The sequence below is a fragment of the Crocodylus siamensis genome, chromosome 13 (genome assembly GCF_052110815.1).
Source record: "Crocodylus siamensis isolate JL-2025a chromosome 13, ASM5211081v1, whole genome shotgun sequence".
NCBI lineage: Eukaryota > Metazoa > Chordata > Crocodylia > Crocodylidae > Crocodylus > Crocodylus siamensis.
Window position 1 is genome coordinate 16234108 of NC_143407.1, and position 27723 is coordinate 16261830.

At 50.0% G+C, this 27723-nt stretch overlaps 1 protein-coding gene across 1 annotated transcript in view; it reads right to left on the reverse strand.

Moving 5' to 3' along the window:
• The window catches only part of LOC149854008 (myeloperoxidase-like), a 57719-nt gene extending 30318 nt beyond the window's left edge, over nt 1-27401 (reverse strand). The window contains exons 1-5 of the mRNA XM_090026350.1: nt 27380-27401; nt 25873-25966; nt 18500-18675; nt 8511-8634; nt 322-451 (exon numbers count right to left, since the gene is read on the reverse strand). Coding sequence (XP_089882476.1) covers nt 322-451; nt 8511-8634; nt 18500-18675; nt 25873-25966; nt 27380-27401 — 546 coding nt within the window. The remainder of the gene's footprint in view (nt 1-321; nt 452-8510; nt 8635-18499; nt 18676-25872; nt 25967-27379) is intronic.
• Nucleotides 27402-27723: the final 322 nt, after the last annotated feature.

Sequence of the window (27723 nt, forward strand, 5' to 3'; positions counted from 1 at the left end):
CCACAGATAGGACAACATAGCTTTGAGGGCCAGATCTGACTATGGGATGAGCGGTCTTCTCTGCCTGAGGGTAGCTGAACTAGTTGTGAAGTGCAAGTGTCACTCCTTTCCTGCTCTGCACCTCTCAGGAGAAGTTGGAGTGGGGCTTTCCGAATGACCTTAGCCCAATGTCAGGTTTGTAGTTGTTCCCTCAAAATAGGCTTAAATGGTATTATAACCTGAACCCAGCCCTATAACCAAGAAGAACTTCATCCCCATGATGGAAATTTCTGGAAAAAGGAGTCACTAAGCAAGGAATGAAATGACCTCAGCACCTCTTACCAGTGGAAGTAGAAATCCATTGTAAAGTTTTCCTTCAGTGACTCCTTTGGGAAGAGAGATGCCATCCTCATACTCTGCCGGGAGCAATCGGGCAAATCCATGATTGGAAGCTCCCAGATGAGGATGTTTCCTGAAGCATTGGAAAGAAAAAGCAGCAACTGAGCAACTGCAGAAAGGATGCCCCTGCAGAGAGGTAGAACATTTTTCCTTCTTGAACTCAAAGCTAACTGAATCATGATGGTCTGAATGCTATTCCAATTTAAGAGACAATAACTGCATTTTGATCATGACAAAACACGAAAGCAAAGCCCTCAGTCTGCAAGTACCAATTACAATTAATAATAAAGAGAAAAGAAGAATACTTGTGTTCCTATTACATTCCCCATCATTAATTCAGAATTTAAAATTTCTATGGCTTCCATTACTATACTATCCAGGTGCTCCAAGATCTTTAATGCGTCTCTCCTCAAGACACCCCTGGGAGGCAGGAAGTATTATCTCCAGTTTAGAGAACCAAGACTCAGAGACTAACGACCTTTCTGAAAATCCTTCTAGGTGCCCAACTGCATCATTAAAAACCTACATCTCTTTCAACATTTCATCCTTGACTTCACAGAAATCATGCAATGAATATGCGCATACAATAAAAATATTACCTCTAAGCTTATGCTTGAAAGGAGTTAGAGAACTGTGCACTTTTACAGCATCTGAAAATCTGTGGAATAATATTGATAAGCTCAGGATTTCTTGGGGGAAAAAATTCTGTTTGAGATCTTTGTCTTGAACATCACGGCACACCTGAGAGGGGTCTGGCTAACGCCTAACCCACAGTGTAGTTAGAACATGGTGATGGAAATCAGAAAAACACAGATTTAAACACCCTGTGGAAGAGGGTAGGGGCTAGGGCCTCAGTTTCCTGCTTGCTAGGCAAGTGCCCTAACTGCACAGCCCTGGGGCTAAAACATGGAATAGTCTTTTTTTTCTGGGGTGTACACAATGTACAGCTGCCCAGCTAATGCATGCTCAGCATAAATGGGTACATTGTGTCCACACTGCAGAGGTGATAGGAATGAAAACTGTGTGTAAGTTTTAAAAATACAAGTCAAGTGGTGAGTAAGGGCAGCAGTGTAATCATGGGTGGATAAGTAGTGCACAAACCTCTATTGCTGCCTAAGTGAGAGGCCAGAAAGGAACTAGGGGGGGCACCTCACCCTCCTGCCCCATTTCCTTTCCCCATCTAACCCCTAAAACTTGCACTTGACATATCTCTGGCTCTGGTAGCAGGGAGGGAAGAGTGGCACATAGTGCAGGAGCAGCTGCCAGAGGTTTGCTGCTGCAGGACGAGATGTCACCACCTTTTTTGCTACCAAAAGCTGGTGTTTAAATGGCTTGTTGACATGTCAGCAGTAAAAAAAAAATCAGGCAACATCATCCCCATGGCAGGGAGCCATTAGCAGCTGCTCCTATATTGTGTGCCACTGACTGCTAGGGTACAGTACTGGCCAGGTATACCTTGAGTAAGTGCCATTTAGGTGTGCATGGGGTAACAGAATTCTGCCCTCAGTCTTTACTGCCCTGCCCCTGAGAAGAAGGCTGGGGCAATGCTGTGCCAGTGAGCAAAGGGGTCTCTACATTAAGTGAATACCAACTAGATGATTTAGTCTAAGTAAAGCAGAGCAAGTTGAATGTAGCTTGTGTATTGTGGCCTCATACCCTGACCTGTGACCTAGACAAGTACTGCAGTTACATATACAGATCTGAAAAAGTTGTAGTTTTTTGTTTGTTTTTTTTTAATATTAAAAACATTTTATTAGAAAAAGCTGTCACTATGAAACACATTAAGAAAAACTACAAGTAAACAAAACGCACCTGAGGTTTCACAAAGTTAATACAAACTCACTTTTACAAAATTTCCCAACATTCACAGAAGGAATAAAATCACTTGTGAATTCCTGAAAACCCATTTAGAAATCATTTAACTTGTTTCTGATAGAATTGCAAGTTCCCTCACCCACTCTTGGAGCCCCTTATCCATTTTATCAGAGGGGAAAAAACAAAAACAGGCACTATTAAACACATTGTGGAACCAGAATCCCACCTTATTACATAATATTCACATATTCAATGTCGCAATCGACCTGCTGAAGGCCCCCCCCCACCCTTGCTGGCAAATATGCTGTCCCTTAAACTATCCTATGCCTACGCGGGGCTGAAACAACCCTCTGAAGTCCAGCCCTTCCCAGGGCGTTGTATCCCCTCCTTGCGTTCTCTGCTTTCCTCCACCTCTATAGAAATACAACTCGTGCATCGCTAATTGCAGACACTCTACCGTTGAAAAGCACGAGCCCTTTAGTGCTAGGAGGGAACGCACTTTCCAGATTGCTACTTTAATACATGTGACAAGCACCCTCACACCCCATGACCCATCCGTCCCCTCTGTCAAACCATAGAGCACGTTTTCACTCGTGATCCCCGTTGCCTTCCCTGTCTCCTTCAAAAAAACCCCTGCCCTCCCCCACACCTTCTGTGCATAAAAACAGCCCCACAAAACGTGCGCCACGGACTCAGGTTCATCACAAAGTTCTCTTGGGCACTTGGGGGACCGTGTGAGTCCCCATCGATATAGTACTTGTCGCACTGGCAGTGCGTTTCTCACGGCCCTCCAGGCCAGCTCCTCGTGCTCCCCTTTCCATTCCTTCCCCACCAACCCTCTCCACACCCTGCTAACCTTGTCCGTGCTCAACTCCCCGACATCAGCCATTCTCTGCTTCCCCCTGAGGAACTTGAGGACTTTCCTGGCATCCGCCAGCCCTTCCATCCCTAACCCTGCCAAGCCTTCCCTGGCCACAAAGGATCCAAGGCGTGCGTAAGGGAGTGACATCCGCCAAGCCCACGCCCCCCGCCACCCGCTCCCAAACAGTCCCAGCCTCTGTAGGAGCCTTCCCCCCCAGAAAACACAAAGGTTGGAAACCGGTCCCGCTGCGCCCCTCGCTTCCCTCACGACCATCTTCAGAAAGTGCACGTAAACAAAAACCTCTATATTCGGGAGAGCCCATCCCCCCAAGCCCTCTTCCTTATATACCTCTGTCCTGGCCACCTTCTCTGTCTTCCCCCCCCAAAAGAAGAGGCACAATGCCCGCTGGACCCGCCGGGCCTGTAGCCAGGATGGGGGGTACGCCATCGCCGTGTACAAGATCTTTGGCAACAGGCACTGTTTGATCACTTGCACCTTTCCCCTTGCGCATAAATGCCGGGTGCTCCACAGCCCCACCGTCTGCTTGACTCTCGTCTCTAACACTTCCCAAGCCCGCTTCCCTTTCCCATGGCTATCCATCCACACGCCCAGCATTTTCAGTTCCTCCCTTTCCACCCTCAATCCAAATTTCCCCAAATCCCCCCAGTTCCCAACCGCCAGGACTACGCTCTTGTCTGTGTTCACTCTGGCTCCAGATACCTCCCCAAACTCCGTAGCGTGCTTCACCACTCTTTCTAAGGACACCTCGTCCCTCACCACGCATGTCACGTCGTCCATGTACAGGAGGACTTTTAATTCCCCGCCCCTCGGCACTCGAACCCCGCTGATCTCCCTATCGCTTCTAATTCGTTGTGCCAGCGGCTCAATGGCGCAAACAAAGAGCCCCGGCGACAGCGGGCACCCTTGCCTCACCCCCGAATCCACTGCAAAGGCTTCTCCCAGGAAGCCCCTCACCAGCACCCTGCTCGTTGCCCTCCCGTACAGCGCCCGCAGCCACCCCACAAATTCCCCCGGCATCCCCATGCCTGCCAGAACCCCAAACAGAAACTCGTGCCCGATGCTGTCGTACGCCTTTTGCAGGTCCAGACTCGCCACTATCGTGTTCCACTTCCGGTCGATAATGTACGACAGCGTATCCCGGAGCAGCCAGTGTGCGTGTGTCGTCCGCCGCCCCCCCACCACGCACATTTGTTCCCCGCCCAGCACCTGCGGTAACACCTCCCCCATCCTTGTCGCTAGGATCTTGGAAAATAATTTATAATCCGAATTCAGCAGGGTGATCGGTCTCCAGTTCTTAATGTCTTCCCGTCCCCCTTTCTTATAGATCAAGACCACGACTCCCTGGGCAAAGCCCTCCCCTACCTGACCCCGATCCATCATTTCCTTAAACAGGGCCAACAGGTCCCCCTTCACTAATTCCCAAAACTTCCCATAAAATTCCACCGGGATCCCATCGCCTCCCGGGGTCTTCTTTAAAGGCATTGTCCTCAAGACCCCCAGCATCTCGGTTTCGGTCAATTCCTTTATCAGCCCCTGTCTGCCGTCTTCCCCCACTTTGGCTTCCAAACTCCCCACCAGCCCCTCCAGGTCTTCTCGCCTCCCCGCTTTCCTACGAAACAAATCCCCGTAGAACCTAGTCACCTCCCGCAATACCCCATCCACGGCCTCTACCCTCCCTCCCTCGGCCGTGCGGACCGCCCCCATCACCCGCTTCTTCCTTCTCACCCGCAAGGCGAAAAACTTGCCCCATTCCTCACCCTCCTCCACCCACTCCGCCTTGGCCAGGAACATCCGCTCCTGCATCCTGGTCCGGAACCAATTTTTCACTCCCTCCCTCGCCCTTTCCCATTCTCCCTGGACCACTGCCCCCTTCTTCCGCTCTTCCCACAACCTTTGAACTTCCCCTTGTAAACGCACTAACTCCTTCTTCCTCTGCCATGCCCGCTTCCTCCCCACCGCAGTGAACCACTCTCGCACGCGTTGCTTGATTTCTGCCCACCAGTCCCAGCGTGTTGGGAAAAGGGGCTGTAAGGATTGCCACTGGCGATACGCCCTTTGAAAGGCCATGCATTCCTCTGGATCGTCCAGTAAGGACACGTTTAATTTCCAGACCCCTCTGCCCTGTTTCAGCCCCTGCCCGATGCCCACTTCCACCCACAGCACGCGGTGGTCCGAGAAGCTGACATCTATCAGTCGCTTGCCACGGATTGCCAGTCCCTCCGACACCAGCACAAAATCGATTCTCGATTGGCCCCGCCCACCGGGATCCACTCTAGTAAAGACTCCTGTCCCTGCCCAAATATCCTGGAGCCCCTCATCTTGAATCCACCCTCGCAACCACTTCCCTGTACTATCCATCCCGACTCTCTCCCCAACCCCGACCCGCCCACCCTCTTCAAGTATGCAATTGAAATCCCCCATCACGATCCGCGGCCCTCCACCCCCCACACACATCCCCATTTTGCGGAAGAAACGTACCCTCTCCGTTCTCTCGGCCGGGGCGTAGACGTTGTACAACGTCACCTCCACGCCCTCCACCTCAACCACTGCCTTTTGCAGTCGCCCTTCTTCCAGGACCTGCTGCCCTTTGATTTTCAAACCCCGCTCCCTCATCAAGAACCCTACTCCTGCCGCTCGATTTTCGTTTGAGCCCCCCCACCACGACGGTCCCACCTCCCAGCGCTTCTCCAGATAGCCATAATTTCTCCCCCAGGGGATCCCACACTCCTGTAGGCCTAACACCTGTGCGTCCAGACCTTGTAAGGTGCTATACATTGACTCCCATCTCTGCCTCCCATATACACGTCTTACATTTAAGGATGCTATAGTCAACGCCATCATGGCTATTTTTCAGGCAAAGCCTACCTCGTTAAACATCCAATCCACTACTGGGATCTGAGCTGTCTTCCCCCACTTTCCGCATCCCCGTGGCCCTAGCCAGATGTTCGATAGCAGTCGGGCTGAGGTAGCCACAAACATCTGCCCTCCCAGACTCCTCAACCTCTCGTCCCTCCACCAGCAGTTTCCCGCTCTTCCCCTTGTCTCCTTTCTGTGCAGTCCCTTCTGTCCCCCGTACCGTTCCCCCTTCCTCCTCTAGTCTCTTTTTCATAGGTTTAACCCTCCGCTTCTTCTTTCTTTTTACAGGGGAGGGTTCTTTCCCCTTCTCCCCAGACAGGTCCAAGTCCATGGTTGCCGAATCCGATTCGTGTGCCCCTTCTCCTGCTGCCTCGCTCTGCTCCTCCTCCATGTGTTCCTCTCCTCCCGACTCCAAAAGCTGGTCAGCCGCCTCTATCACGCCGTGTCTCTGCTCCGCTTCCGGTGTTTCCTCCACTAGGAAGGTGTCTACATCCGGGTTGGTGGACTCCGCCTCCTCTGGCTTTTCTTGATCCCTCTCCTCTGCTGCGTAGGCCTCTCGGGCTTTGTTCGCGTAGGACCGGGGGCACTGGCGCTGCAGGTGCCCCTCACCTCCACAAACGGTACATTTCAGTTCCTCTTTACAGGCTTGTGCCCGGTGCCCCCTGCCACCACACCGGTAGCAGACTGTCAGGCTACAGAAGGCAGCCAGGTGCCCCGCCAAGCCACACCTGCTACACAGTTTCGGCTGGCCGTGATAAGTCACGTATCCGCGGTAGGGCCGTATGGACACGACAGAGGGCAAGTGTCTCACCCCGCCGGGGTGTCTGGGGTCTTCGTCCAGGAGGACTCTGGCTCTCCATGCCCCGGTCCAGATTTGCCACTGATCCAGGACCCGCTGAATATCAAGGATCTTTTCGACCCGCCCCTCCAGCCACCTTCTGACATCTGCATGCTCTAGGTCATCTGTATACATTTTCAAATATAAAACTCTCTCCCGTGCCTTCTGGCCTGCTTCAAAATGCAGACCCCGTAAGTCCTCCTTGTCTGCTACTTCTGCGTAGCGGGCCCAGAAGGCAGCGTACGCCTCTCGCCTCCAAAAGGTGATATTCCAGTGGCGGAAGTTATCAAAAGCCACCACGCAACTTAAATCTTTAGGGTTCACATGTAACTCTTCAAAAAGCACCCTAGTCATAAAGTCTGCTCTCAACATAGTTGTTTCTCCTTTGACCCCTTCTGGAGTCAAAGTGGCCTTGACCCGCAGCTTCAGCGTTCTTCGGGGGTCTCCTTCTTCCCACAAACGATAGGAAGGTTCCGGGCCCTTCCAGGCAGCTTTACTGCTCTCTGCAGAGCTCCGCCTCCCTTCCGGCAGTGGGACCGCCCCCTCTCTAGAATCTTCCTGCCCAGCAACATTCCCACTCTTCCTCTCCGACGACACAACCTTGCCTCTGCGGCCCACAGTGGACCAGTCCCCAACCACCTCCGACGCCATGCCGCCAGGACGCTCACCAGAAACGCTCTTCATTGTCGAAGCCAACAGCATCTTAGATGAAACACTTGCTGATCCATACTCTTCAAGAATCAAGGCTTGCTTCCGTGCCGCCGCCTCCAACAACCGAGCCTCTTCAGCCTGCTCCACCACCTCCATGGCTCCAGCAAGTCAGCAGTCACACCACTTCACAGCTCATAGTACCCTCCCGGCCGGAGGGAGCTCGTCGACGAGTAAACGCTGCTTCCCCTGGGGAGCTCGCCTATGTGGTCAAGTTGTAGTGTTTGTTCTTTAGAAATGTGGCTTTCAAACGGCCCCATCTGAGAAGGTGTCTGCACAGGCAGCAGGGCCTTGCTCCCCTCTTTGAGATGGTTGGGGTGACTCTAAGCCTTCTTCATTTGACAGGTTTTGGACTCCTTTGATGCCAAGCTGTAGTCCACGCTAAACTAAACCAGCGTGAGGTGTCCTTACAGTATTTTGAGGGCTCAGTTGGTTTGTTCACAGTGCACAGTGTAGATCACAGTGGAGAAAGAGTTTTAGGAAGGACCTGTTGCTGTGCTGTGCTGTGCTTTCCTGCTGGAGCTGAGCTTCAGCACCAGGACAAAGTAGCTAGCTCTCAGTCACACCTCTGCAGCAAGACTTGTAAATACTCTGGCAAAGAATGAAGATGGAAGTGATTTATTTCCAATCAGCCTGTCTATGTTCCTCTGCTTGCCTCCTGTATTTACTCATGCTTCAACTCTATATAGTACTCTTGTAATAAAGGAAGCTGGTGAAGGAGCATGAACATTAACTCTGTCTTTCGTGTGCAATATTAAAATCTGTGTCATCATTACAGACTTCCATTCTCTTTTTCAAATACAGTATTGTCTCATACACTATTCAAACTGTAAGATCCTTCTCTTGGTTATATGTTTCTACAGCACCTGGCTCTGTTCCAAGACTAGGTTTTTTAGATGTTACCTTAAGAATAATAATACTCTTTCCTGTGCCTGGTGGAGTGGTGTTTACACAAACTACCTTCAGGCATTAACACTGACTCTGCAGACTGGAAAACGCCCTGGCCCTAAGGAAAAAGAGTTAGTGCTTTACCTGTTGTTGCATTCTCCTGCGATGGTCCGGTAAGTGCTATTCTCTGTGCACTTGATGGGGTGATTTTGATACGTGCAGCCAGTAGCTTTGGAAATTGTTGCTTTCTGTTCCCCATCTAGCAGATCTGCAAGAGAAGAAAATCAAAAGGAAGCATCTCTTTACTCATATCAGTAATAATCTCTTCAGTTTTCTAGGCCAGTCTCTGATGCATTTGCATTTCCCTGACACTCTCAGAAATGAAACAGACAGACGTATAGAAAATCATTCAAAAACTCTTTCCAGTTTATGCAAATAGAAATGACATCAAGTAATGCTAGCTCTCAGGATGGAAATCACCTGATATTTTAACTTCTGGGAGAGGTCTGATTAATTTCCTCCTTCTCTTGTCTGTTTTGGAGTTTACAGAGAAGAAAATGGAGATACCAGGACTGAATCCCTTCATTTAGTATACAGGCCTGATTCAGATACTGCTAAAATTAAATTTATTTCAAGGAGTGTAAAGTTTCTGGTAGCTTATCCAGGGATCCTGGTTTTCTCTGATTAAAAACCCAAAATCCATGATAAAAATTAAAGGCCTCCCACAGCCCCCCCTCTGTGCTGCTGGTGTAGCAAAACCCCAAGTTTTTCTTTTTTTAATACATCTATATATATGACAGATACGCATTCCCTTCCCTTCCCCAATTATTTCTGGCTTTTCTTTCTCTCCCTCTCTATTCCATATAGACAGGCATAAGCGAGCTCAGACTTAAGATAAGCTTTAGCATTTTTATTTTGGTAGCAAGTTTTTGGTTTTGGATATGCACTGTTTTATATTTTATTATTATTAGGTTTGTATTGATTCTTACTGTTGTATATTGTATTATTATCATTTTCATATTGATTTTTATTGTTTCATATGGATATTGTATGGTTTAGGCCTGTGTTTTTAAGTGAACCAAAGTAATGTCAAGTTTCCAGTTTGTATGTCAAGTCTCCATCTTGTGTCCTTTGCCCGGGCATCCCCTGTGTTGCAACTCAGAGTCATGTACCCCTCCCATGTAAATTGGTTCCCAGATGAACGAGAGTGATCGGGAATGACTGAAATACAATGGTAGCAGGCCTCTACTGAATGGCCTATAATGACTGGGCCATCACCTCACATTGATTCACAGAGGAACAGAGACAAGAACCCAGCACTTGTAAGACACAAGACCCTGCAGAACCAGCAACTCTACCATAGTACCCCACCATTACAGATACCCAAAACTGCACATATGCTCAGTACGCCGGGGCTGACCCTTGCCTGGGCATGACTCCTGTCACTAGGGTCACACAAGGTCTAGGGTCACACAAGACAGACCCAGTGGGACGCCCTCCCCATCTGGGCCAGCACCATGCCACATCACCTATCCATCCAGAGACCCTGCCAGCAACCTCCCCCAGACAACACCTACTGAACAAGGACCCCTTTCCAGCCTGGATTGGTAGCTATCATCCCCCACCCACTCTTCAACCAAGGACTTGGATTCTGCTTCTCTTCCCTACCTGGCTACTGGGGATGACCTAATCGGTGTGGTGACCTAGTAATTGATGGGAAGCTGGGTGACAACAACCACAAGTTGATCACCTTCACCATCCGCCGTAAAGCTGGCAAGTCAGTCAAGAACACTAAAGTCCTAGACTTCAGGAAAACTGACTTTGACAAGCTCAGGAGGCTTGTCAGTGAGGCCCTAAGGGACCATGACCCCTGTGGGAGGGGGGTCCCGGAAGAGTGGTTGCTCCTCAAGGGAGTGATCCTCAATGTACAAGCCAATTCGATTCCATCTCAGAGGAAAGGCAGCAGGAGGGCACAGCAGCCCCTCTGGCTCTCCAGGGATCTAGCAGACCTCCTGAGGCTAAAAAAAAAGCCTAAAAAGGTTGGAGGACAGGCTTCACCTTCAAGGAGGAATATTCTGCATTGGTCCGGTCCTGCAGGGAGCAAACCAGGAAAGCTAAGGCTGCAACTGAACTCCAACTGGCTTCGAGCATCAAGGACAATAAAAAGTCCTTTTTCAGATATGTGGGGAGCCAGAGGAAAAGCGAGGGCAACATTGGACCCCTGCTGAACTGGATGGGACAACTGACAACCAATGCCCAGGAAAAAGTCAACCTATTAAATGGGTACTTTGCGCCAGTCTTTCATCAGTCCCATGGGACACCCATGCCCGCTAGGGGACAGGGAGGTCGGGGTGAGGGAGATCCCCTGCCCTCCATCAATGCTGAAGAAACACCTGGAGAGGCTTGATACAGTCAGCTGGCCCTGACAGTCTACACCCCAGGGTACTCAAGGAGCTGGAGAGCATCATAGCCCAGCCTCTGGTATGGATCTTTGAGAACTCCTGGCGCCCTGGTGTAGTGCCCAAAGACTGGAAGAAGGCCAATGTGGTGTCTATCTTCAAGAAAGGGAGGAAAGTGGATCCAGCTAACTATAAGCCCATCAGCCTGACTTCTATCCTGGGGAAGATCTTAGAAAAGTTTATTAAAGAGGCCATCCTTAATGGACTGGCCAACACCGACATCCAGCATGGGTTTGTTGTGGGTAGGTCTTGCTTGACCAATTTTATTTCCTTTTATGACCAGGTGACCTATCACCTGGACAAGGGAGAAGAGATTGGTGTCATATATCTTGACTTCAAAAAAGCCTTCAGTTTGGTATCCTGTGATCATCTCTTGGTGAAACTGGCCAATTGTGGCCTTGGTTCCACCACGATCCGCTGGCTGGGAAATTGGCTCTGTGGTTGGACCCAGAGGGTAGTAATTGACAGAAGTCAATCATCATGGTGCCCAGTGGGGTCCCCCAAAGCTCTGTCCTTGGACGCATATTGTTCAACATCTTTTTTAATGATGTGGACATTACAGTCAGAAGTAGACTGGCCAAGTTTGCTGATGACACCAAACTTTGGGGCAAGGCATCCACACCAGAAGACAGGAGGTTCGATCCAGACTGACCTGGACAGGCTCAGCAAATGGGCAGACGAGAACCTGATGGTGTTTAATGCTGAAAAATGCAAGGTTCTGCACCTTGGGACGAAAAACCTGCAGCATCCTTATAGGCTTGGCAGTGCTACACTGGCTAGCACTACGGTAGAAAGAAACTTAGGGGTCATTATTGACCACAGGATGAACATGAGCCTGCAATGTGATGCTGCAGCTAGTAAAGCAACCGAAACACTGGCTTGCATCCATAGGTGCTTCTCAAGCAAATCCCGGGACATCATTCGCCCCTTGTACTCAGCCTTGGTGAGGCCACAGCTGGAGTACTGCGTCCAGTTTTGGGCTCCACAATTCAAAAAGGATGTGGAGAAGCTTGAGAGAGTCCAGAGAAGAGCCACATGCATGATCAGAGGTCAGGAAAACAGACCTTACAATGACAGGCTGAGAGCTATGGGGCTTTTTAACCTGGAAAAGTGCAGGCTCATGGGTGATCTGATGGCCACCTGTAAGTTTTTCAGGGGTGACCACCAGTATCTGGGGGAACATCTGTTCACTAGAGCACCGCAACGGATGACAAGGTTGAACGCTCATAAATTACTGCAAGACCATTTCAGGCTGGACATAAGGAAGAATTTCTTTACTGTCCGAGCCCCCAAGGTCTGGAACAGTCTGCCAGCGGAGGTGGTTCAAGCACCTACATTGAACAACTTGAAGAGTAAATTGGATGCTTATCTTGCTGGGATCCTATGACCCCAGCTGACTTCCTGCCCTTCGGGCGGGGGGCTGGACTCGATGATCTTCCAAAGTCCCTTTCAGCCCTGATGTCTATGAAATCTATGGACTCCACCCCTTCCACTGAGTCTCTTTCTCCTGCTGCCATTGTGAGTGGTTTTGTGTGCGAGTAAGTGTGTGTGTGCGCGCGCAAGTGTGTGTGTGTGTGTGTGTGTGTGTGTAAGTAAACCAATAACATCATGGAGCTGTGTAGTGTGTAGTCTGTGTAATAAAACAGTTATTTGAACCCCTAAGTTGGGTTTTGCTTTACTATGGTTTGGCCCTGCTCCAATCTCTGCTCCTCTCCCCCTCCTGCTTCTGGCTCACTGCCACCTTTCAGACTCTCCTGGCACTTTTCCTGTAATGTTCTGCTCTCCCCCTCCTCCTACTGCCTTTTTCCTGTGACTTTCTGCTGCCTTTTTCTGCTTTCCTGGTGCCCTGCCGCCTTTCACTCTCTCCTGCCACTTTTCCTGTGATTTTTCTGCTGTCCCTCTCTCTGTTTTCAGGCTTCCTCCACACCTTGTGTAGACATGGGGTTTGCACACAGAGGCTACCACCACAACTCTGCTACTGCACACTGTGCAACCATCCCACGGGCACCCGCACAACTTTGTGGGCAAGTGGCACAGGGCGTGGCAGCGGCAGCACGGTGGCAACCACCATGCGTGGGCCACATACATGCCGCCTGCTGGAGGGTGGAAAGGGGGGCTTGTATGCAGTGGCTGCCACTGCACCACTGCTTATGCCCCGCAACTGGCTGCATGATGACCAGGGGGGTGAGGAGGCTTTGTGGGCAAGCGCTGTCACTACGGAGCCCTACCCTTCGCCCCTGGATTCCAGAGGTAAGCGGGGCTGTGGGGCAGGGTTGGGGAAGGTGGCTGGGGACTGAGGGAGCAGGGGTTCCTGCTGGCCCCTGGTGGCACACTGCAGTCAGATGCAGGTTGGGTGGGGTGAGGGCAGGGGTGTTCCTCTGTGGGGGGGATTGCAGGCAAGCAATATGGGGCACGCATGCTGCCCAGTCGGGTGCCCAGGGGAGGGGGTAGGGAGAGGCTCGCATGCGGCCAGCTGCACAGATCTGTGGCCAGCTCAGCACTGGCTGTGAGGGATGGGGATGGGGATGGGGATGGGGATGGGGAGGGCTTGCTCATGGCAGCCATTACTGCTTACCTGTGGGACCATGCCAGCAGAGACAGCTGCTGCATGCAAAGCCTCCCTGCACCGGGCCCGGAGCTGTGCAGGGTGGCAGCGGCAGTGTGGTGGTGGTTGGGTGGCATGCATCTATCCCCACCACTATCCTGTGCTGTGTGGCAGTCATGGCCACCACCACACTGCCGCTGCCACGGTGTGGCTGGATGCACAGCTTGATGGGCATGGCCCCGTGGCAGCAGCAGTGACATGAGACTGCTGCTGCATACAAAACCTCTCCAACTGGCATGGCCCCACAGATAAGCAGCAGCGGCCACCACATGTGAGCCCCTTCTGCCCCCCCTCCACCATCCTACACCATCGCTGAAGAGTTGGCCACAGAGCTGTGCAGCCAGTCACATGCGAGCCTCCCCCTACCCTGGGCAGGACACTCTCTAGGGGCGCCATGACCTCCCCTAGCGCCTCCCTGGCTACTGTGCCAAATTGGGTCTTGAATGCACCCTCTATCTCGCCTGCCACGTCTTGTTGGTATATCATTAATGGGAGGCTGCCTTCCTGCCCTCCTTGGCACGGGGTCTTACTGTACTGGAGCTGTGCCCTCACGGGTGCCCCCTCATTTCTCCCGCGGCCCTCGCCGCACTGGGGCCTATCTCCCGTGCTCTCGTAATCCGCACCAGGGCCTTGCCCTTCTACCGCTGCCCACTCTGGGCCTTGCCTCTATACACGCACCCCCTTCCCGGGGCCTGCTCAATAGGCTCGCCCCCTTCCCGGGGCCTTGCGCTCTCTGCCCGCACCGGGGCCCTTGCTCGCGCTTCTCGCGCTCTCCGCCCGCACCGGGGCCCTTGCTCGCGCTTCTCGCGCTCTCCGCCCGCACCGGGGCCCGCACTGGGGCCTTGCTCGTGCCTCCCATGCTCGCCCACACTGGGGCCTTGTATGCCCAACTCAGGCTTCCCTGGATTGGGGCTCAGGGGGCCTTAGCCTTACCTGGCCCCCAGACCCGCCTCTTCGGGCCTATGTCCCACTGGGGCTTCTGCCTACACACTGAGCTCTTCCTGAAGCTGCCCACACTGGGCTGGGGTCGGGACACCCCAAAATGCAGTACCCCTGTGGCACTAGGAACACCCCCACCTTACTGGGGAGCTCCTAATGAGGGCTCCTCCACCCCTACAGCCTCGCCTGGTCCTCCGGTGTAAAAATAACACAAATCCAAAATCTCCCCTTCCTGGGTTACAACGTAACTCCCAAGCACAACAGAAATCTCCCCCTCCGGGATTCCAACATAAACTCCAAGCAAACCTGGCTCCCTCTCACATCTCATCAGGGTTTCCTCCTCCCAGTATTGTCAAGCCAGTGCTCTCCAGCCATCAGGCTTCTTCCTCTTAGGCTGCCAGCAAGGGAACTGACTCTGGCCTTAGCCTTCTCTGTTTATAAAGGCCAGGCCCTGCCCCCTGGCGGTCAGCTGACCCACTCTGTTGCCATAGCAACTCCCACCTGCTGCCCTGGTGAGTGGCAGCTGAGCCCATTTACTACTATTCAGTAGCAGGCACCCTAGTGCCCTGCTACACCGCCCTTTCTGCAATCTGCTCTTGCAGGCTTTTTCTAGCCTGCAAGAGACCTTTGCAAAAGTGGAAATTCTGCAGATTTCTCTGCTAAAAAGGGAAATCTGTGTTTTCTCTGATAAAACCAGGGAATCTGTGGTTTTCTCCATTTTTCCATTAGAAACATTATAACTATACCTGGGGCATCATTTGAAAATGTGACAGTGAGAGAGCAGGCCAGCAGGAGAGAATGATACTGATTTGGAAGACAAAGCAAACAGTGGTGAGGAGAGAAATGACAGATATGGAGATTCTAGAAGGAAGCCACAACATGTTGTTCGTGCTAAGGCAGAAGGCCCTGCAGATTTCAGTGTGTTGTGTGCACTGGTCAACTACCACTGTTAAGACGGAGGGAGAGAATGGGTGCGCCTACATGTTACTGTACAGTGATGTTGCTATGGAGCTATGCTTTAGTATTTCCTTTTGGTAATAAAGCATGGCACAGTATGGGCAGTCCCTGCACCATGTATGCAGCGCACGGTTAGATTTTGCCACTACGTCACCATAGTGGCACAGGGAGTGTGCCGCTACAGTGACATAGTGCAGCATATGGCGACGTAGCATATTGTTACGTTGCCATAGGGTGATGTGTAGACGCACACAATGAGATGGATTCTACAGCCCAGGGATTAGGTCATTCACATGGGGTGTGGGAAAGTCACAGTCTAGTCACGGTTCTAATGAATATTTAATTATGCTAAACAAAGTAGAACAGCTTCCACAGGAGAATGAGAGGTGCACACCCCACCGCTGCTGGGGCATTTTCCTGCAAGGTGGGAGACCTCAGCTGAGATCACACGGAGAGGGACCCTGCGTCTCCCATGTCCCTGGTAAATGCTCTAACTTCTGGGTAACGGAGAGAGATGGCACTATCACTAAAGGATTTATGCTGGGCCCAGTTTAGCAGCTGTGATATAAGAACACTGACTCGATCCACACGAGTGGATGAACTCTGTTTCTCCTCTCCCGCAGAGACTCAGCCACTGAGGTACACCATCCTGTGACAACTAGGTGGCTGTGCTCATAGGCAGATCTAGATCTTGAAAAGTGGTTGGGAGGATGCAGACAGTGCATCATCACATGCAACGCAACATATTTTTCTCTGGGTAAAAAGAAACTAAAAGCTTTAAATGTTATGCTAGGGGCTTAGGGCTGTATTATTCAGTTTAAAATTGAAGGAAAACAAGAATAACTTAATTGGAATTAATTGGTATTGGTTTGCTATGTGTGTCAGGTATCACCGCCCCCTGTGGACCTAACAGATGCTGCCTGCCCGTTGCTTAGGGTGTCATCACCTATAATTGGGGTCTGACACGACTTGATATTAACAGAGTTGGTTCAGATGTCTTCAGCGTGTAGTCCAATTATGAGTCTCCCCGGAGTTTCACGAGGTCCCAAGTTCTGAGGGCTCCACCACCCCTACACCCTCGCCCATTCCACTGGGTGGTGGCCAACCGGTTGGTCCGGCCATGTATCCTCAGTTCCACTCAGATAATCCACAAAAGAAATGTAAATCAAAACAAACATGACAACCAAGAAGGTTCCCTTGATCTGTGTAGCTGCTCAGTCTGTCTGCAGCTGCCTTCCAACTCAAACTTGCCCTCCGAGGGGGCAAGCACCCCTTTGTTGGCTCTCGGCGAGCCCCCTTGTAGGGCTTGACGAGATCCCTTTTTAACAGCTTAAGTTCACTGTTGAACTGCACCCCTATTACAGGGACTACAGTACCCAAAGTCACATGTGCCCCTCTATTAGGGTTTTTACGGTACCCTTCTCCTGCGGGCTCAGCCAGCTCCTGGCTGGTAAACACACAGTTCTACTCCCCAGGGACCAGTAAACTGGGGTCCAAAACCCCGCTGGGGTTTTGCTCTCTGCCAGAGGCTCCTACCAGCGTTCCACGTGGCTTTCAGTGTTCCCTGCAGTCTGCTCCGGCGTGCTCCACCTCCTCCTCCTCCTCTTTCTGGTTTTGCCTTGCTGCCGCTTTCTGGTCCCGGCCTCTCCTTTATACCGGCGGGGGACATGTCAGCCCCCCCTTCCCAACACACCTGGGTAAGGGGAATTTCTGACGGGCTCCTTGGGGCTGCGGACCTGGGGCCGCTGACCCTCCGCTTAGCCCAGGAGCCTTGGAGCCTGCTGGCTCCTTCTCTCTCTCACAATGTGATATATAAAAAGGCAACAAACTACGTACAAAAAAAAGCCAAAAGATTTTTTTTGTTACCTTGTCATTAGAATTGAATATCAAATCTTTTTTAGATTTATAGAACAAAACCTAGCCTTCTTGACAATGCATCCAATGCTTCACTGGAAGTTATGTCCATACCTTAGTTGATATTCATCTGAGTTAATGTTTCCATATCTTAGTTGACTTTTTAGTTAGGGTTAAAAACAGCTTGTAAGGCTGTGGATTAGGAGCTACATTAACAGAAGCGGGTAATAGGAAAACTGCAGAAGCAAGAATAGCTTGATTAGTGGAACATCAAAACCACTAAAAATAAAGGAGTGTCCTGCAGAATGAAGAGCTTAGAAAGAACAAGATAGATTACAATTAGCCATGAAATCAGTTGATGCTTTCTTTCACTGCTGCCTGAATAGAAATGTTGCTGCCACTGCCAGGCAGTTGGTTTTAAACTTTGGGTGGACCAGGAATCAAAAGGGGTGTGTGATTACCACTTCACCACCACCCCCTGATCCTTACCAGCAGTAAACAGTGGGGAATTTACAGCTCTTCAGGGTCAGGCAGCAGCTGTGAGGTGGCTTTGAGAATGTGAACCTGAGGCTTAAGTACCTGAAATGGCTATAAGGTGCCTATGTTCCCTCCTTAGTTTAAGCCTGCCTTCCTACTAGGGAAGCCAGAAAGGCACAGATAGTGCCAGATTTAGACTTAAGCTACAGTTTAGGCCCTCAATATGAGGAGCCTCTAAATAAGAAAAAAAACCTGACTCAATGTCAAGTTTTATAATAATCGGTTGGTAGATAAAGGAGATCAAGGAGATATGGAAAAATGTCTTGCTAAATATGGACATTTTCATTCAAATATGACAAAAAATATATATATATGGCTCCACAGTTATTATTCATATTGAGTTCATAAATCTGCACAAATAACAATAATTCATCTTAAAATTTCATGAAAATCCATTTTCATGGATTTTGTGGATTATTTTTATCATATGGGGCCTCTTAAACTGGATATAACTTAGGGCTTCAGCACCTCATAAACCAGCACAGGGCAGGGAGCAGACTTCTCCTGGAAATGGTAGGAGTTGTATCATCTGGGTTGCTTAACATGAAGTGGGAAATTAAGCAGCAAATAATCTGTTGGGATCAATTCTGATGGGACAGTCTAGGGACTAAACTAAGAGATTGGCTCCATTCCCTGCATCTGCAATTCTGCTGGCAGTTCACATGTTTTGTCAGGAAGGGGCTTTGTACACCTGGCTTCCTGGTATTGTAGATACTTCATGTACTACCCTAGAGCAGAATTGCCACATAATGTAACTATTTACAGTTCTGTACACACATTACCTGTGACATTGAACGGTCTCTTCATATTCTGCTGTAGCTTCTTTTTCAGGAGACTCAGGGTAGTTTCCATGTAATCAGCAGATCGAATTGCTGATCTGGTCCCTGCCACTGGCTCTGTTAAATGTTTTAGGAAATCGGATGGATTGACTTTGTTTTCCTCCAATGCCTGCTTTGATCTGAGAAGAAAGGAACTCATGAAGTGGCACCTCAGTTACAGTAACCTGCAGCTCAGCTCCCTAAAAGGAGACCTGTACTCTTGTGCTTGGCTTGAACAAACTTTCCACATAACTTATGAGCTGAGCCCCAGCTTCAAACTAGGTCATATTCATTGCTCTAACCAGCATCCTCTGGGTTTCCAGGATTCTTCTGTATTGGGGATACATAATGACACACTTTGCCCATTCTTGGCAAACATTTAGTGCTTTCTATATGCACTTCCAACATTGCAATATGCAGAATTCTGTTCACATATATGACAGTTTGGGCAATCACTACTGATATTCTGAATTATTAAATTTAATATGTAAAATGTTTTAAAGTGGTGAGATTTAAGCTGCTCTGCAGAGGAAGGGGCTTTATGTTCCGTCCCTAAGAGGTCAGAAATTATCCAACTGTAATATACTTTACACAATATGAAATGCAGGATGGAGAAAAGCCATGGGAACAGGGTCAAACTCCTTAATGGCATGGGCAGCATCTGTTTTACTAAGCCATACTCTACCTGGGTTATATCTTTTTGGTATCACTTCTCTCTCCCTCCTAGCTGCCCAGTGGACCAGCTGCAAAAGAAGGGTTAGAACAGGGGTAGGCAACGTTTTTTGGCCAGAGTGCCGAAAAACACCACAATGCCTACCTCAGAAGATGCCAGAGTGCCGGCATGGTAGAATAACAAAATGAAGGCAAGGGGTACATGGCAGGATTCCCTGCTTGTGCCCTGTGGCCCCCACCCAAAGCCCCTGCCCCACAGCCCTGCTGCCCCCTGCCCCCCACCCAAAGCCCGTGCCTCACAGCCTGGGCTCTGTGGCTGCCAGCAGCTACCCCAGCTCTGGGAAGCTACAGGGATCCCAGCTGGCAGCAGCTCCCCAGAGCCGGGGCCAGCTGCAGCCAGGAGGCTCCAAACAGCTGTGCCTGGCTCTGGCATCAGCTCCACAGCTGTGCATGCAGGCGTGCCTCGGAGCAGGCGGTGGGGCCTGAGGCAGTGCAGCCCTGGTCTCTCTCCCACTCCTGGCATGGAGGTGATGAGCCTGGTGCAGCTGTTTGGAGCCCAGACTCTGGGTAGCTGCAGCAAGCAGCAGGCAGGCTGCAAACAGCTGCACTGGGCTGCGCAGCTCTGTGCTGATGGCAACTGCACAGGCACCTTGGGGCCAGCTGCGCTGCCCCGCTGTCCTGCCTGGTGGTCAGAGTACTCTGCTGGGAAAGGGAAGGTGCAGGTTCTAAATCCATCTAAACGTAGGTGATGTAAAAACTTTGTCTCCACTGCTTGGACAAGAGTTCTTAGGTAAGTCCAAAGGTAGGGGGGCTTTCTCCACCACCACTTTATTCCTAGAGGGTTATATTCTGCCACAGATGAAAACAGAATACAAAATATGTGCAAGCAGCAAAAACTGCAGATGTGAAGCAAAATGACATGTTGCCAGAGGACTGGAAGAGGGCCAATGTGGTTCCCATCTTCAAAAAGGGAAGGAAGGAGGACCCAGGAAACTATAGGCCAGTTAGTCTTACCTCAATCCTGGACAAGCTTTTTAAGAAAATTATTCTGGCACATATCCACAAAGGGCCAGCAGGGGAGGTTATGCTTAGGGGCAACCAACACGGGTTCATTAGCGGCAGGTCCTGTCAGACCAACCTGGTGGCCTTCTATGACCAGATCACCAAATCCTTAGATGCAGGGGTAGCAGTGGACATAGCCTTCCTGGACTTTCGGAAGGCCTTCGACACTGTCTCTCACCCCGTTCTCATTAAGAAACTGGGGGACTGTGGTGTTGACACCCACACAGTCATTTGGGTCGCCAACTGGCTGGAGGGCCACACCCAGAGAGTGGTGGTGGACGGGTCATTTTTGACCTGGAGGGATGTGGGCAGTGGGGTTCTGCAGGGCTTGGTCCTTGGGCCCGCACTGTTCAACATCATCAGCGACTTGGACGAGGGGGTAAAAAGCACCCTGTTCAAATTTGCTGATGACACTAAGATGTGGGGGGATATGGACATGCTAGAAGGCAGGAATAGGCTGCAATCAGACCTAGACAGGGTACAGGGGTGGGCGGACAAGAATAGGATGGGATTCAACACTGACAAGTGCAAGGTGATGCACCTCGGGAGGAACAACCGGCACCATACCTACAGGTTAGGGAACTCCCCTCTTGTCAGCACAGAGGCAGAAAAGGATCTTGGAGTCATCACTGACACCAAAATGAACATGGGCCGGCAGTGTGGGGAGGCAGTTAGGAAGGCCAACCGCACCTTGTCATGCATCCACAGATACATCTCAAGCAGGTCCAAGGAGGTGATCCTCCCCGACTGGTCAGGCCGCAGCTGGAGTACTGCATCCAGTTCTGGGCGCCGCACTTCAAGAGAGAAGTGGACAACATGGAGAGGGTCCAGAGGTGGCCACTCGCATGATCAGGGGGCGGCAGGGCAGACCCTACAAGGAGAGGCTACGGGACCTGAACCTGTTCAGCCTCCACAAGAGAAGACTGAGGGGGGGAATCTAGTGGCCTGTTACAAACTGGTCAGAGGGGACCAGCAGGCATTGGGGGAGTCCCTGTTCCCCGGAGCACTACCAGGAGTGACCAGGAAAAACGGTCACAAGCTGACCTTAGAAACTATGAAACCTGTCACTTGGGTGTGATAACGTAAAATTGGGTTTAATTCCAGGTGTAATACAGAATTCTGTGGCTCTCATTGCCAACTTCCCACCATGTTGAAAACTGATCCATTGTTCCCACACTGTATTCCACCTTGGATCTAGTTCTAATATACCACAGAATTTACTGTAGCTTGATTAGCAGCCTCTTGCATGAAGCTTTTTTAAACGGCAGCTGCATGATTCCAGCTGGTCCAGTCATGTTCTATTTAGCTGTCGCTCAAATAATTGTTCTAAACTAGGTATGAGGAAAGGGTTTCCATTACACCTTCTTTCAGTTGTGCTCTAGCCATCTCTTTTCTCAGTCACGGTGATCTTTGAGAAAAGTTGGAGGAGAGGACATTTTAGGCATAACTAAAATGTAGGCAGGAAATAATAAATATATATCCTTGCTGAAGAATTGCTAGAGTGCTTGTGCAGCAGAAGAATTCTCTCAAAGCCAGCAGGAAATGTATGAATTTATCAACCTTCTAGAAAAGACTGTCAGAACAGGCTCATCAACTGAATTGCACAATGGTCAGAGACCATTTGTAAACTTAGCATCCACTTTCCCATCTCACATGATCTTCTCTTTGCTCTGGTCCTCTCTGTAAAATAGAAATAGCATATCCCTGTCTCACGGGGGATGAAAATGCTGCTGGCCACATAGGTACCTAGATAGTAGCTGCTCACATAAGCATTGCTTCATTCCCTAATCCTCTGATCCCTGTTATATTTGCCCAAGTGTAACAAGAACTAAAAAGGCCACTGGCTTAGGCCACAGAGCATACCACTACAGAATATTTTGAACATAAAGTAAGACTATGGTTTAGCAGGCTGGAGCATGCTCAGTTCAGACAGTCTTTACAACTCAATTCATTTTTTAATTTTCCTGGGCACACTTACTTCACAGGAAATACCAGAACATAAATCTTCAAGTCTGTAAACAAATATAAACATAGCCCATCCAGGATTACCTCAGTCCTGGGCCTTCTCCTAGACCCTGAGAAGATGACTCCAGCTCTCTGCTGCTCTCTCAGCCCAAGAGTCTTCTTTCTCTTCCTTTAGAGTGAATTCCCTGGTATGGTACTGCTGCTTCCAGCCTCACCACTTCTGGGTCTCTTCCCAAATCCCAAGAACGTGCATTGGTCCAGTGTTGCAGCTGCTAGCCTGGCAATTCCTCCCCGGCCTAACCCTACATCTCTCTTTCTCTCTCAGCTGGAGTCTTTCCCCAGACCCTGAAATCATACCGTAGCCCAGTATTCCAGCCACTAGCCTGGTAGCTCTCTCACTAGCTCCTTTCCCTGAGAGCCTTTTAACTTCCCTGTGTGCCAACTAACTATTCCTATCAGCTGGTCTAGCTGGGCAGACATGCAATCAGGTCCTACTGCCTGCAGCTAGGCTGTAGCCCCTGGAAACCCACAGGCTGCTACAACGTGATGTGTGCAACCTGCTACCAGCCTATGCTAGCCTGTTACATATGAATTAATTGCCTTCAGAAAATTCAAAAGACAAAGGTTTAAGCCTAGATTCTCATGAGAACATTCAAGTATCTCAGCGATCTCTCTGCCTATAGCCCTCTCTGCTTCCGACCTCAGGCAAGGATTGCCAAGGTTACAGTCACACAGCTAAGCCCTTAGGAGTTAGGAAATGCTCAAATGAATGTGCTCCATGAATACTCTTCTGCCTTGGGCACTCCCACATGTCACTGCTACTTCTCCATAATTCATCATATTCATGGAGCACACCGCTCTGACCACCTGCTAATTAACAAAATATTACCAGCTGCCACAGAATGTATAAAAGGTCCCAGAGCACTGTCAGCCCCTCATACATCTGCCAGCAGAAATTTTATGGCCCCATTGTGAGGGTTACATGGGCCCTTCAGTCCTTCATATGGACACCAGGTGGACTGAACCCTAGTGTTGTCAGGCCAAGTTTGGTGGTGGTCACCAAGTAGCTGCCTTTCTCTTCCAAGGCGAGAACCCACAGAGATGTCAAAAAAGAGCTTCCCAAGCCCACAAGGGGGTGGCAATGCCCAGGAACAGCCAGAGAGATAGCAGAGGGAAGGGAGGAAGTGTTACCTGTCAGCTCCATGTTCTTGGGGAACCCTGACACAGGACACAGACTGTCTGACTCACAAAGAATCGCCCCCCCCCCCCACCTAAACAGAAACTGATTAAGATGCAGTGAGAGACACACCTAAAACCCTCCAGATAAGGGTGACAAAAGTGAAACAACTGCCCTAGGTCTCATTTGCATCTGAGATGGGAACAGATGACCATTCATTTACATGAGAGATGGAGAACAGAAAACCTGAAGCAGAGACTGCAGTGAATTCTGGGATCAGCGAAGCAGGGGAGCACTGCATGATGGGGAATCTGTGCTCCAAATGCTAATCAACCCACACACCCAGCTCAGCATTTATCAGACCAGTTCTAATCTGGATTTACAAAGGACTTTTCCTTCCCCCCCCCCCCCCACACGCACCTCTAAGCAGAAGTAAGTTTAATAGGCATCTCGGGCCGTACATTCCCCGGTCCCACTATGGGAGGCCAATGTAAACTTAATTGGCTAAAACTTGGTTGCTGGGTTAGGGAATGCTGAGGCAATAGACCGAGTCAGAGGGGGTATGGATAACATTTGAACAATGGTACAGGGTTCATCACAGCGTCCAGCCCGTTGGAGCCCTGACCACAAGTGTTGTCATACTTTTCCTGAGACAACTGGTGGAAGTCCTCTCCACAACAGGTTATGAACACTCCAATAATTGCCTTAAGTCTGTTAAAAGACTATAGTAAGATCTGGAAAAGTCATGCTAAGCTGAGGCTTGTTCACAGCAAGTAAAAATCCAAAACCCTGATGCTGCAAGCTATTGTTTCTGAAGACACCAGGAGATATCCCATCAGTATATCTGCTATCCATAGGAATGTCAAGCTGGCTCCCAAGTAGGTGTTTCCTGAGTATCAATCAAGTTCCTGAGATGTTCCAACCAGACAACCCCTTGTCAATAGAAAAGACAATTTGATTTACACTATTGAGAATGCTTGAAAGAAGCTGAACTGGGGGTATAAAAATCTGTAAAAGAAGCAGCAGTGTGTGCGCTGACACCACCCGCTTTCTTCTGGAGAGGCTGCAGGAGGCAGATCGTCTCCCTTCAAGGATCGTGCTGAGAACTTTGACCTGTCAGCTCTGCAACCCGAGTGCCTTGGACTGGTGAGATCCCAGCTCTCTCTCTTTTCTCTTCTCTCTCTCTAAGCATAGATTTCTGAACTTGAACTGTATTAGTTATGCTTAAGCTAAGTTTCCCCAAATACCTAGTGAAACCAGGGTATACTGTGACTGTTTGTGTTTGTTTTTCCTTTGCATGTCTATTACTACTAGTGTCAATATATATTTCATCTACTTAGCAATAAATAACTTTTATAGTCAAACTGGTGGTAACTGGGTATATTTTTCCTTCTTTACTTCTCTTTCCCCACTTGCTCTGCAGCAACGCTCCTTTTACCTAAGCTAAAGATCCCTGTGAAGCCCAAAAATACTGTGGGGTCTGCTCATCAAGAGGCTAAAAGATTGGGACGTGCTGAGTTTGAAACACATAAGGGGATCAGCTTGTACAGGCTGATTGACCCAGTTTGGCTCAGATGTGCCCTAATGAACTGAATGCTGGCCCATGAGGGTGTCATCTGGACACCTGGCCGGATTCAGAGGTATTCTGTTTAACTGTGTGCTTGTGTCTGACTGTAGTTTATTGTTACTCTGATGAACTGATTTGTGGCATATGAGGGTGTCAGCCTGTCCATGCTGATCAACCCGGCCAGGTCAGGCGTGTCACGTTAATCTGTGTGTGTTTGTGTGTATGACTGATTTGGGGACTGGAGGAACCCAGCCCCACTGAACTGAGTCCTGCAAGATAGCTCCATTGGGGGTGAGGGCTTGCAGGGGGAGAGATACAGCTCTGTATAGAAACACAAGTAACACAAGCAGCACATTGATAGAATTACCAAGACCCTAGCCCTAATAAATGAGCACACCCAAAAGTAGCGGGCAAATCTGGTAACAACTCTGTTAATATCAAGGGAGAAATGCACCTCACTGATCTCAGGAACCACATGATCCAAACCAACAGGCTTTTAAGGAAGCATAAACCTAGACCTACTGAATTAATCAAGCCACCTCAAGGGCAGACTCAGAAGCATGGGTGACTGGTGCCTCCTGTGTCAGGGTTGGCACGTGCCCCCACACTCCGAGTGGCCAGTCAGCGACTGGGGGGGAGCCCCCCCCACAGTCAAGCTTGCCAGAAGTGCCAGTGGCACTTCTCCTGGTGCCCCCACTCCCCAGTCAGCACTCGCAGGGGGGCACTGGTACTCCCGCCTGGCCCCCCTGCCCATCACCTAAGTGGGGAGCGCTGGCTGTCAGGGGATGCACCAGTGCTTTCAGGGGGCGCACGTGCATTGTTCTCCCTAAATAACATCTCCAGTTCCCTCGTTTTGTTATAAAACTGTATCCTTTGTATGGGTAACAAGCTCACCTTTCCCGTGCATGCTTATATGCTGCATCCACCAGCTGCTTGGCTTCATTAATGCTACTCAGAATGGTTGGAGCTGACAGTGCCTCTGGGATATCTAGTCCAAAGAGAAGAATGTTCAGAACATGAGGACGACTCACTGCACAGAAAGGAAATTGTTTTTCTTACCTCACGCTTTCAATCTACAAGATAACCCCTTGGGCACTTAAAGCCACACCTGAGTTTGGATTAATACTCTAAATATTCCATTTGAATGGTTGTTCAGTGGTAAATGATAAATATAAGACCTAATAAGGCTCACTAGTTTAAAAAAAAAAGAGAGAGGAGGAGGTATGTTCAGTTCACAGAGCACTTGGCTCTCTAGTTTCTTGAGAGGACTGGGATGCACTCAAGGAAGAATCTTAACAGGCTGGAATTTCTGGGGAGGGCCTCATACTTCACTGTCTCTTATTGATTTCCTTCTCTTCTCACAACACCCATGCTTGGAATTTCCTGGGATCTGAAAGCCCAGCAAGCCAAGACCCAGAGCAGCTCTTCTCAGCTTCACCCTCTGCTACTAGCCAGTATACCACCCAGTATTTCCAGTCCCAAGGGTTCAACAGTCAAAACCTCAGAAGAGGTTTATAGTTTCTGTGCTGGGAGGTCATTTGCCTTCTGGTTTTTGAGCTTCTGAAGTCTCTCCCTAACCACTTTTGGCATGCCCAGACAAGTGCACGTGTGTTTCTCTGGGGACAAATAGCACCATCACATATGTGTCGTTGTTAGTTGTCCTCAGGGAATGCACCTCCATACGTGCTCTGGCATGGAGCAAATTGCCCTGGATTGGGTAGGGGAGGCTGAAGCCAGCTCCTGGGCTGGCCCCAACAGCCTTACCCAGGGTCCTGGGTGTCTCCTTGGGCTCCAGGAGGTAATTTGGGCATGTGGACGCTGGCTGGCAGCTGAAGCATGGCTCCGGCTGGCCAGGCTCTGGTTTCAGGTGGCACACATTGCTGCCACATGCGCTGTGCCACTTTTTTTTGGTGTGCTTTTTTTTTTAATACCGGGATTTCCCAATATCTAAATTTGGCTCTATGCTGCAAACATGCAGTGCGGAGAACCAAATCACATATGTGGGGTGCATTTTGCGGTACCTCCAAAGCCTTCGTGGTTCCATAAAGCTTATGTGCATGCTCATGTGGATGCACCCTCTGATTTTACAATTTAACCTGAAACCCAGATCAAGTAATTGAGGGCCTTTTTAAACATTGCTCTTTGAGCTGTTCAAATGCTGATCAGTGTTTATGCTAGCTCTAGTATGGAGCAGTCACATGTTCAAGCTAGCAAGGGACTTGAGGACTGAAAGATAAGAATCCCCTGCCCCACCCCACCCTGCCCCTCCCGTTCCTTCCAGGCTTTTCCCTGCCTCTCAAGGCTCCCCCTGTTCCCTCCACCCCTAAAACTAAACCCTGTCCCTCAGGATTCCCCTATGCCCCTGAGGCTCCCCACTTCTTCCTCTGCCCTTGCAGCTCACCTGGGCCCCCTGTGTCTGCCATCTTACTTGTGGCTACCTGCCCAGCCCAGAAAGCGGCAGCAGTGGCAGCTGGGCAGGCAGGCTCCCCTTTCCTGCTTGCTGACCCAGGACAGTGCTGGCAGCCACAAATGGAAGGAAGCGACAAAGGGAATCTGAGTGAACTGCTTGGGGGAACTGCTCTCAGTGGGCACTACTATATATCTTATTCAGATGAGCTGCACTAACCTATCCTTGTGCTAAGTTCCCATCAGCATTTTTGGCACCAGGGGAGGGGGCTGGAGCTTGCTCTGGTCTCTCTGAGTGCTGCCCCAGTATTACAATACCTCCAAAGCTGGTGCTTGCTC